General features: G+C 37.1%; 1 protein-coding gene across 1 annotated transcript; it reads left to right on the forward strand.

Moving 5' to 3' along the window:
• Positions 1 to 830: 830 nt before the first annotated feature.
• LOC128868126 (uncharacterized) lies at positions 831 to 10,212 on the forward strand. The gene is made up of 8 exons (XM_054109887.1): positions 831 to 1,166; positions 1,532 to 1,846; positions 4,823 to 5,019; positions 5,154 to 5,330; positions 5,404 to 5,550; positions 5,664 to 5,804; positions 5,878 to 6,000; positions 9,268 to 10,212. The coding sequence occupies exons 1-8, from the start codon at positions 909 to 911 to the stop codon at positions 9,368 to 9,370; spliced, it is 1,461 nt and encodes a 486-aa protein (XP_053965862.1). The 5' UTR covers positions 831 to 908; the 3' UTR covers positions 9,371 to 10,212.
• Positions 10,213 to 12,015: the final 1,803 nt, after the last annotated feature.

The following is a 12,015-nucleotide window of genomic DNA, read 5'->3' on the forward strand; positions in this document are numbered from 1 at the left end:
AAGAAAGTAAATCCAGTTCTTAATATTTAGTTATTTAGTACTTAAATATTTAACTAAAAGTGGGCTTAACGCGGGATTGTAATTGTTCACCACTCGATTATATTATTAAAAAATACTAAAGGCAAATGAATGGTCCAAACTACTTCTGTACACTTACATTAGAGGGCTACTTTTCTACTCGACCAATGTTAGCCAACAAAAACAAGATGCGCCTAAAAGTATGCATCAAGATTTGTTAACAGCAGTGTTGTACAATGTTATTCTCATAAACAGCTGCAATTATGCAAGCAAACCAAATCTAAATTTTGTTTTTAAATTCATTTCAACAGCTGAATTTTCAAACCACGTCCACCTGTCAGCCGCACATTTCCCCTCCCGCAGCCGGTCAAGAACAGCTGAGTTGCGCTATGGCTCGTATGACTCGTCACTGCCACACCGACAGGTGAATGCATTTTTTTGAATTTTATAGCAACCCTTGAAATTTGTTTCAACAACATCACTTTCCCAATTTTTTTCAAGTCTTGTGAATTTTCAACATTTCGTGTTCAGTTGAAAATTTTTTACGCACGCAGACACATGCAATAAAAATTGGAATTTCTGTTTTTTCTCTCTCCGAAACGTGTCAATAAAGTTTTCTTGCAGAAAACGCAAAACGTAACGCGTCGCTTACCAATAATTTTCGCATATCGTTAAATACTGCAAATATACAAAAAGTACATAAATTTTGCATTCGTCGCGCATCAAACGCCCACACACACACCCACGCACACATACACACACGCACCGTATTGCAACACACCAGTGACCAGTGGCCATCTCCAACGCCTTCATCTATTCGTAAAGCCGCAGAGTTTTTCAGTTTTATTGCTGAGGATTATAATAACAAGCGAATTTTACTTAAGAATTGAATGATAATGAATTCTGAGAATATTACGGAGATTAAAACACCCGTCAAGGAGCGATTGGAGGAGAAACCAAAGCCTGCGCAACCGGAAACACCAAAAACCCCATCCCTGCCGGTGAGCAGCGTCATTGGCTTTAACACCGAGGACTTCCTGGCACGCGTCAACATGAACGAGAAGATCAATAACATTCTGCGCTCGCCCACAAAAACCCCGAATGGGGTGCGCCAGCGCTCCGTATTCACGGCCATTGCGCCATCATCGGTAAGTCAGCAGCACTTTTGCTTTCTTACTGCTTCTCTTTATTTGGCTTTCGCATCAAGGGCAAGTGACAGAGTGCCGGAAATCAGGTGTATCAGTTGACGTGTATTCATTTCTGACAGCGGAAATCCATTTGCGAGAGTTGCAAAGAAAAATTGTTTTCCAATTATGTCAGCGCGCTGTCAGATGGGTGAAAATGAGTTGACTGTCGATGGCTGTCAGCTGATTGTCAACCCCAATTATTCGCACTTATGCTCTCTCAGCGCATTGTTGTTCCTTAACATTTTTTTTTAATATTTTCTCTTTAACATTTTGCACTCACACTGTGGATTGTAAGTAATTTGTTTTCTCTTTATTTTTTCTCACAGTCTCGCTTCAATGCCAGCGCTACGCCGTTTGTTTCACAGCAGCAGCGCTCGTCGGCTACTTCCGCCAATGCCGGTTCAGTCGCTGGTGGCGGCATGACGCCCAAGGAGACTTCAACACCATCGGTCGCGCTTCAAGCACGTCAAATGTCCATTCCAGTGCACTTGAGTGCTGCCTCGCCCCATCACTACGGAGGCTACGATTCGCCGCTAACTGGACGTAGCGGTGGCTTGACAAGGGGTGTGTTCAATACTCGCTACCCTGTGGCGCCACCACCGTCACCGATCTATGGATTCGAAAATGACATGTGTCGCATGGTAAGTTGTGAGGCTATGAAGGCCGCAAAAAAATTGGAAACTTAGTTCACTATTTTAAAGTTCACTATATTAAAAACTATAAATGTTTGTGCGTACCGGGTAGCCCATTTAATTGCTACGCAACACATTGTAGCTGCACGTATTACTTATAAGTATTCAACAAATTTATTGAATGAATGAAGGAAAAATATTATTTAAGAGGCGTTGGCACATATTTTTAAAAAAATAAGTAAAATAAATAAGGGAAAGAGCTGAACCCTATTTTTTTTTAATAAGGTTTGCCAAATGTGCCGCAAACCATGTGAAAAAAACTAAGTGAGCCATCGTATAATTTTTTTATAAAATACTCCAAAATATTTTAATAAATAAAAAAATAAAAATTAAAAGATAAAACTGAAAAAGAAAAACTTACAAACAAATTTAAAGCGAATGATTTTTGAGAAAACTATGGTTCAAGACTGCCAAAGGAACCATAAACGCTTTTGAAAAAAGAAACATGTCCGTTAACATGGGTAGTCAGAGGTCCGAAAAAATTATGATTTTCAATAACTTATTTTTTCTAGTCAGTTGCTTTATTTTACTAAAATAAAAACATAGCATTAATACATCATGTTTCGAGTTGACTTAAGTAAAATTAAAAAAAAAGTAATAATTCTAAAATTTAACGCTATTTGTGTGGAGCCCGTTTCTCCAGAAGTCCCTTGCGGTGATCATCACAAGTCCTTGGGGACTCATTTAAAATCAATCGGACAAGAGAAATTAGTTTTATTAATAGATAATCTTTTGCCTGATCGAAGTGTTTTTTCCCAAATTAACAATAGGCGGCCTCAGGAACTATTTTACAGATTTTCGAGAAAAAATCCGACAATAAATTGTTTAAAAAAAATCGAAATTAAAAAAAAAAAATCTTTCGGTCAAGCACGAGTTTTTATATGTTTTTCAAAAGCAGTATACATTTTAGAGAAATCTACCAAGCGGTTTTGAAGTTACAGTTATCATCAGTTCAAAAAACATAGTTTTGAAAAAAAAACGCATTCAAAATTTTGCTATCGATTCCGGAGCGCCCGAGCGTCCTTTGTTAATTGTTGAATAACTCGAAAAGTATTTGTGGGATTCACTTCAAATTTTCACGCAACATTTTTAAGATATTATAATTCAAGAAAACGCAAAAACAAAGAAACCAATTTTTTGAAAATTCTGACTACCCTTAACCCCTTAAACGAATGATTTTTGAGAAAACTACAACTCAGGTCTGCCAAACAAACCATACTATAAACATATTTGAAAAAAGAAACACGTTAACATGAGTTGTCCCAATGCGTTGTTGCTACGGCGGTAAAGGCAGCTAAATTTTTACAATGGCGCGAAAAAGCATCATTAAGTAGGGCATGGACTGAAACGTCACGGGCCTAACACATAGATGGCACTAGTTTTATTACATTAAACTCTTCTTCAGTTAGTAGTAACCTTAAAAAGACAGCTGTTAAAATTTCATGAAATTCTATTCATTTGTTCGTGAGTTATTGTGCTGAGAGTGACGCCACTTTTGTCATTTTCAAAACAATGGATCAAAAAGAGTTTCATGATTTGATTTTGCACTACTTCTTGATGGGAAAAATATACATACCGTTCAAGTAAAACAATGGCTCGAAAAGTGTTACGGCGACTCTATTCCATCAGTAACAACAATAAAACGATGGTTTGCTGTCCTCAAACGTGGTCATAGACACATCGATGATGCGATGATGCACAACGCAGTGGACGCCCAAATGAGGCGGTAACACCACAAAACATTAAAAAAATTTACTAAATCTATTTGAATGATCAAAAAGTGAAGTTGCATCAGTCAGCTGATATCATAAAATATCAAACGAACGCGTTCGTTTTATCTTGCATGAGCATTTGTCTATAGAAAAGCTCTGTTCGAAGTGGGTGCCGCGTTTGCTCACTGTTGATGGCGAAACTACATGAATTGAACTTCAAATAGCTCCACATTCACCGTATTCGCCAAATTTGGCTCCCAGCGATTACTGGCTATTAGCAAACCTAAAAACTCGGGCGCCGGTATGAAATTTCGCTCGACTGAAGAGGTTGTCGCTCCCTATTTCGAGGAAAAATACAAATCGTTCCACAAAAGTGGTATTGAAATGTAGGAGCGGCGCTGGAATGATTGCGTTTTCTTGATGGAAATTACGTTGATTAATAAAGCTAGTTTTAAACAAAAAAAAGATCGTTTTTTCTTTGTTAGGCCCGGGACTTTTCAGCCCATCTGTTAACAACTACGAGCTACCTTTAAAACTTGCAAATATCATTTTCTAACTCTTTGTATCTCTATTTATATAGTCATATATGTATTTATATGTGTAATTGGCGCCTACACCCTTTTTGAGTGTTTGGCGGAGCTCGTCCTCCTATTTGTGGCATGCGTCTTGATGCTGTTCCACAAATGGAGGGACCTACAGTTTCAAGCCGACTCCGAACGGCAGATATTTTTTATGAGGCAGATTTGTTTCATGGCAGAAATACACTCGGAGGTTTGCCATTGCCTGCCGAGGGCGACCGCTATTAGAAAAAAGTTTTTCTTCATTTTGGTGTTTCACCGAGATTCGAACCTAAGTTCTCGCTGAATTCCGAATGGTAGTCAAGCACCAACCCAGCAGCGGCTACGGTGGCCGCCGGACAGATCATAGTTCACATAATAACGACATTCATACTAAACAAGAAGCTTTTTGTATTTTTAATTTCAAACAGCTGTGAGTCCCTTCCTGTGCCGCCAGCGACATAATATACCTTTTCTTGGAAGACCACTTTTATTTAAAAAAAGAAACATAAATAAATAGAGAGCAAATTATATATTAAAATTTTTAATTTTTTTTATTATGAGAGACTGAGAGACACCCTTACATACGAAATTTCAACGAAGCGTTTTTTTCATGTTTTTCGTGAATTCATTTCTCCGCCCTCTTCTACTTCCAGCCACCTGCAATGTCGCCGTCTCATCACGCTCAACAATTCCCACAACCTATGCCGCCACCACCGTATGCTGTCGGTCGCTTGAGTGGCAGCCATCGCGGTGTCGAGTACGAGAACCCAACTCCACCACCCTGCCCAGGCGCTGGACCTATTGCTATGACCAATGGCACCATACAGCTGCGTCTGCGCGATGGAATACGGTTAGTTGCTGAAGTTTTAGAAACTGTATTTTGTAAAGCGTATGCTATGGTATTCCAAAACAAAAAAAAACCCTTCACATTTTTAAAGCTCAAAGGTTTTACTTCTGCATTATTTTTTAACTTTCACTTCTTAGCATTGACATGACGCTGGACAAGGCTGTGCGCGTTCTAAATCAACGCAGCATGGTGGCCATTGCTCTGTCGCGTAATTGCAGCAACTCGGCGCTAATTCACCCCAACGGGCGCATACTGCAGAGCGGCTCCAAGGTGGAGATTGTCACCTACGATGGCATGAAGACTAACAATTATGTGTAAGCTAACTGATAGGTGGTAGAAATTTATTGTATACAAAAATTAATTTGTTCAATTGCCATTTCCTCGCAGCCGCTATGCCAAAATGTGGTACAAGGGTGTCAGCTTCACTAGCGAGTCGTGCGCTTTGATCTATCTCGTGGATACGGCTGGTACACGCACTACCACCGACACCTTCACCGATCTCACGAAGGACTACACTTTGACGGTGTTTTATGAGTGCGTGCAAATTGCTTTGACATTTTTTATTATATAATATTTTTTTCGTTTTTTTTTTTTGTGTTTTGCGATATTTTTGATATAATTACCCTTTCGAAATCTGTACATCACAGCGATTCACGCCATGGCCCGTCCTATGTGCAGGATGCTAATGAAGTTATACAAAACTCCACATACTCGTGCACCGATGAGGGCAGCGAAATTTATGAAATTAATGGTTTTCGTATCACCCAAGCCGCAGATGGGCTCGTAAAGTAAGTCAAATAAAATAATGAAGTGTATTAATTGTAGGATCATTTAATAAAAAACCAATGTTAATCTGTTTAGGCTAACACGCACCCATAACAAATGCTTGATTCGCACCAGCCCGGGCAATGGTTCGGCCACTTTAACCACTCCTGGTATTCATTGTACAGCCTCCTTGGGCAAGACGTCGCATTTGTTTGTTCGGTAAGTTCGGTAGACCAAAATAATAGCATGTTTTCATAAGCCTTTTTTTTTTAATAAATCAAATGAATTAAGAAATGAAATTAACTATACAAGGTGGCGCAAAATTAATCATCAATTCTGTTTTAGCATAACTTTTTTACTAAATAATAAACAAAAAAATATGGAAATCATTATTTTGACCTTTACGCGCTCCATTGCTTGTCTGTTTGTATACTGCAACTGGTAATGGTGCTCACATTCACCAACGTAAACGCAGGCCCGTATCAGCTGTTAAGATGAAACTAATGAGAGCCCCCTGTAAATGAAAAATCACCGCCCTGCCGTTCCGTAGTATCGTAGCTTCTAGTTTTGAAGTGTGAAATAAGATTTACGTATGACGCCATTTGCAAAAGTTATAAATCTACCGATAGGGTGATTCATTTTGTGCCACCTTCTATATACACACATATATATATAAACCATTTGCCATTCGGAGTCGGCTTAAAACTCTAGGCCCCTCCATTTCTGAAACAACATCAAGACTCACGCCACAAATAGGATGAGGAGCTCAGCCAAACACTCAACAGAAATGCACGCGCCAACTATTATTTTTTTTTTTATCTAAAGCAATCATTCCAAATTAAATGCAACAAGTTTCTGCGTAATGGTTTGCTGACAAGTCTAAATTCTTTCTGAACCCATAATTTTTGACAGAAATTGTCGAGTTGGCTCAAATAAAAAAAGGTGCTTACAAGAGATGACAAAAATAATAAATCTCTTAAGGTTTCACGGAAAAACCTTAATTCGTGAAATCTGTAAGGTATCTTTTAGTGAAGTGCGTATATCTAATCGGACAAAGAATTAGTTTGAGTAACAATGTTTTTTTTTTGTCAAATAGTATCGCCTAGTAACCTTTAGCACCCCAGTGCAAAAGTAAATGTCTAATAAATATGAGTCGGATTTGATTTATTGAATTTTCGTTTCTCTTCTCCGCGATATTTTAAAGAGGTTCCTGGGTACCCAATCATTTTCTTCGTCTTTTCATTTTTACTATACTGAGATGTTTTCGTTTGCGCTATTACCGAAAGTGGAGCCAAAACCAACGAAAAATTTTGCAGGAAAGTTGGGTTGTCAGGGCGGGCTATTGCAGGGCTACCCAAAGTAGTAATTTAATGAATTTATATTCCAAAATTTATTATATATTTCTGAGAATTTATTCAAACTTTATACCTCTAAAACATATTAAAAGTATTAGGTACGCAACTAAGTTCTCGCTGTTTTTTTTGATGAAAATACAACTTTATTCTGAAAAAAATGGTTACAAGTGAATGATTGAAAGAATTGCCCATCGCTGGCTACTACTTTTTCCCATCTTTCTGGTAGATCTCGTATACCGTCGCGGTAAAACTGTTCATCTTTTCAGGCACAGATCAAGCGATTTTTTGATGTCCTCATATGAATAGAACTGCTGGTCAGTTTGACCATGTGCCATCGATCGGAACAGGTGATAATCGGACGGCGCAATATCTGGAGAATATGGCGGGTGGGGTAGGATTTCCCATTTTAGTGTTTCCAGCTAGGTTTCAACGGGTTTGACAACGTGAGGCCGAGCGTTGTCATGGTGTAGAATCACTTTTTCATGCCTCTCCGCGTATTGTGGCCGCTTCTCGCGCAGTGCTCGGGTCAGTCGCATCAACTGAAGTCGATACCGATCCCCAGTGATGGTTTCGCTTGGTTTTAACGCTTCATAATAAATTACATCAACTTGGTTCCACCAAATACATAGCATAACCTTCGCAACGTGATAATTCGGCCGAGGCGACGACGTAGAATCATGCCCGGTCAGTCCCTATTACTTTATTTTCTTTGGATTGCTGTAATGAATCCATTTTTCACGATGCGTTTACGAAAACCCTTCCTTTTTTGCCGCTGTAGCAGTTGTTCAGAGTCGAAACGTCGAAAACACGACGTTCAACATGCCCTGGTTTTCACTCATAAGGAACCCAAGTCCCCTGTTTCTGAATCATCGCAAAGTATGCAATCGCTTGGAAATGGACTGGTGGGTAACTCCTAATACTGAAGCAAGCTCTTCTTGCGTTTTGACACGGATCCTCATTGAGCAATGCCTCCAATTCAGCGTCTTCGAAGGTTTTTGGCCTTCCTTCACGCGGCACGCGAACGGCCGTCAACATTAAAATCACCATCTTTGAAGCGACGGACCCAATCTCGGCACGTTGTTTTCCTTAAAGCAGCATCTCCATAAACTCTTTGTAGCTCTCGCTGCGTTTCAGCAGCCGTTTTTTCTCGAATGAAAGAGGAACATCAACACTTCCCGCAAATGACGATTATTCAGCACAAAATCAGACATTTTCACAAAACCAAAAGTGTATGATACCAAAACAAAGTCACTAATGTGTCGAAGCAGTTTCTTTACCATATGTCTAAGCTTGGTTTAAGACGTTTAGGTTATATTTGAATCGACTAGCACACGCTACTGGCAGCAGTTATTGACAAACAGCGGGAACTTAGTTGCGCACCTAATAGTAATTTTAATGAGCTTATTTTCCAAAATTTATATATCCGAGAATTTATTCAAAATTTATAACTCCAAAAAATATTAAAAACAGTTGTTTTAGTGATTTCATGTTCCAAAATTTATATTTCTGAGAATTTATTTAAAATTTAAATCCCTAAAAAATATTAAAAGTAGTAATTTTAATGAATTTATATTTCAAAATTTATATTTCTGAGAATTTATTTAAAATTTAAATCCCTAAAAAATATTTAAAGTAATAATTTAAATGAATTTATATTCCAAAATTTATATTTCTGAGAATTAATTCAAAATTTGTATCCCTAAAAAATATTAAAAGCAGTAATTTTAATGAATTTATTTTCCAAAATTTACATTTCTGAGAATTATGTAATTCAAAATTTATATCTCTAAAAAATATTAAAAGTAGTAATTTTAATGAGCTTATTTTCCAATATTTACATTTCGCAGAATTTATTCAAAATGTATATCTCTAACAATTACTGAAAAATATTGATCGGTGTTCCTACCAAACCATTATAATTACAAAATCAGCCAATGGCCCACCCACCCACTCATTAACAGAGTAATAAACTTAAATTAATTTTTCAAAAGACAAGCATTGGACCTTACCCTCAAAACAAAATTTATTTTCGATTTCCTAGTCTCAATAAATACTCACTAAAATATTTACCTTCATTCACTAAAATTTTTACATTCGTTCACTAAAATATTTACCTTTATTATATTCACAGTCGCAACGAGAAACGCATGCATTTTGATGGTTCCTGTTTCATCGTACGCAATGCAGGCCACTCAGCCGGATTTAACGAAAACAATTTGTTGATCGTTTATTAATGTTGCTAAAGAAAAAGACCTATAAAGAAAAGTGTTTTGCCGACAAAACCTAAAATTTCTAATAATCCACCAAACATACAACGCAGGCGACAATGAATGTTGGCATAAACAATAACAAAAAACTGCAATTATGAAGCAAATCGGATCCATTGCAAAGCAAGGCGTACAAGACCAATTTAACGAGCACGTAAAGAGAACTATAACGCCAGGAAGAGAGGAAAGAAATTCAAATAACAAACATACATAGTAGTAAAAAAAGTGGCGCGCATAGAAAATTATAGAAAGTCGTTATGAAAAAAGTTTAAAAGAAAATTTAACAAAAAAATGCGCCCAAATAGTCAACAAGACCCGATCGTCAGTAGCCTCTTTGCTAATAGTTGATAGTTCCAACAAAACCTCCGTTAGTAATACTTTTCAAATTCTCAAATTTAAGTTAGTTTTTTTTTTAATTTTTTTTTTTATTTCATTACATACACACAAATCAGCGTGTGTCTCGCCTGAGTACTAGTTTAGAGAGAGAGCATGAATGCTGTGGCAGATTTTAGCTTGAGATTCGTATGTACGCACATCTCTCTCCTTACTGCTTTGTCGAGAGCAATTAAATTTTCAACTCTTCACACCTTACGCATTTTTATAACCAACGTAAACATCTTGCGTAAACATACAAATATTTTTATTTTAATTATTCGCTTAGTCACCCATCCCCCTTAGCTATTACTTTTCACTACTATCTTTATAAAATAATTGCTTCAAGTTCCAATCAATAAGGAACTCTATCATTCAGTTGTTAAATGAAAAAACAAATTCTAGTTTCGAAAGTGTATTTAAAATTTAGCGTGAAATTTTTTGTAGTAGTGCAACAAATAATGACAAAGCAGCAAAAAAAAAGTTTTCAACCTATTTATATAAAAGATTTACCAAAAAAAAGTAAAAAAAAAAAAAATACCAAAGATCACAAAAAAAAATACATATATATATATAAAATGTCTCCCTTGTGAAAACTCCTTTCTCGAATCTATCGAACAAATCTCTACTTCTACTCTCAACTAAACTACAAATCGTAATCGAAAAGCAGAAAGCCCAAAAGGATAACTTGCCGTCTAGACTATTATGTGCATTAAATGTGAGTGGTAAGGGAAAGTTATCCCGTTCAACACGTCCGGTGGATAGAAAAGTGTCACAGTAGCAGAATTTTAAATTATGCTGCCGAGTAATGCAATGAGCAGTTAAGTAGGAACAAAGAAGAAAGGAACAAAATGCTGAATGTAGATACTTATATTATAAAGCTTAGCGTATGATGAAGATGAATGAAAGTGAGATTACATTTTAAAATGAACGTCGCTTGCACAGTAACAACGACGCCGCATCAATTCCATATCCAACCATCAACAATCAAAGATATTTCCATAGATCATAAAGTTGAAAGAGCGCACCGAAATCGTGCACCATAAGTAATATTGATTGATGGCTCATGAATGTGCAGACATCTCACTTACATATACGAGTCTATGCATACAAATATAACTGCACGCATACATAATGCATATACATACATACATATACCCGTATGTACACACATAGATAGATAGAAATTTAGCATAATTCAATAATTATCTTTTTTTTTTCATTTTATAAATGTTATTTGCATCGTTAGTTCCTAATTAGTAATCGCATAATCAAACGAAGATATCATCAAAATAACTAAACATTTTCTTTTTTTTCGGTTGTGTAGAACTAAAATATTTTCGGCAAAATGTGCAACAAAATTTTATGATTAATAAAAATTATAGTGTATTCTGCAATTTAATTCAAACTACTAACAATTGGTTTTATTCACGTATTGCAGGTTAGACGGCTGATTTCAGTTTTCATTTCAAACTCTTTCGGAGTGTGATTGCAAAGAAACAGGGGATTTTTGAGAAATTGATTTTTAGAAAAAAAACATATATGTATATATACATATATACGATACTATGTAATGCGTTGAAATTTGGAGGACACATTATAATTGTATATATACAAGGCTGTCCAACTCATTGAATCAGGGACTACGCAAAGAACAAGCAGGCTTTGGTCCCCACTGCTCTTGCGACGATCATGTAAACTCCTTGAGAGTGATCGTGGAGCAGTTGGTGGAGTGGCGCTCGCCTCTTAACCTCTGCTTGATCGACTTCATCGAAAGCATTCGACAATCTCAATCATGCAGCAATCTGGAAAGCTCTTGAATGCAAAGGAGTGCCTGAGAAAATTGTCATCATCATAAAAGAATTATACTCGGGCGCTTCATGCCGCGTGAAATACGAAAATGCTCTAAGTGGTAGTAACGTAGCTCAAACCGGTGTTAGGCAGGGATGTGTATTATCTCCACTCTTGTTCAACCTAGTCCTGGACCTAGCAATGCGACAAGCGTGTGCGGCCAGCAGGAGCATTTCCTGTGGTTTATGCGGACGGCACTTGTTTGCTATCGCACAAATACTCAGATGCATCAGCTACCATAAACTATAAGCGGTAAGCCATGCAGTAGCGCAAACAGGTCTAAAAATTAAAATAGCACAAAGCCCAAAGTAATGTGGATTAACACCACCGAAACGCTAGCCCTTCAAATTGCCGACATGCCGCTTGAAGATGTAGATGAATTTTGTTAC

The sequence above is a fragment of the Anastrepha ludens genome, chromosome 6, assembly GCF_028408465.1.
Source record: "Anastrepha ludens isolate Willacy chromosome 6, idAnaLude1.1, whole genome shotgun sequence".
Taxonomy (NCBI): Eukaryota; Metazoa; Arthropoda; class Insecta; order Diptera; family Tephritidae; genus Anastrepha; species Anastrepha ludens.

What these genes read in the sequence shown, in the direction of transcription:
- LOC128868126 (XM_054109887.1), top strand. Translation starts at nt 909, where the DNA reads ATGATAATGAATTCTGAGAATATTACGGAGATTAAAACACCCGTCAAG. An exon ending in CGTCTGCGCGATGGAATACG is followed by an intron (nt 5,020 to 5,153) that starts GTTAGTTGCTGA and finishes TTCACTTCTTAG; the next exon opens with CATTGACATGACGCTGGACA. An exon ending in GCCGCAGATGGGCTCGTAAA is followed by an intron (nt 5,805 to 5,877) that starts GTAAGTCAAATA and finishes TAATCTGTTTAG; the next exon opens with GCTAACACGCACCCATAACA.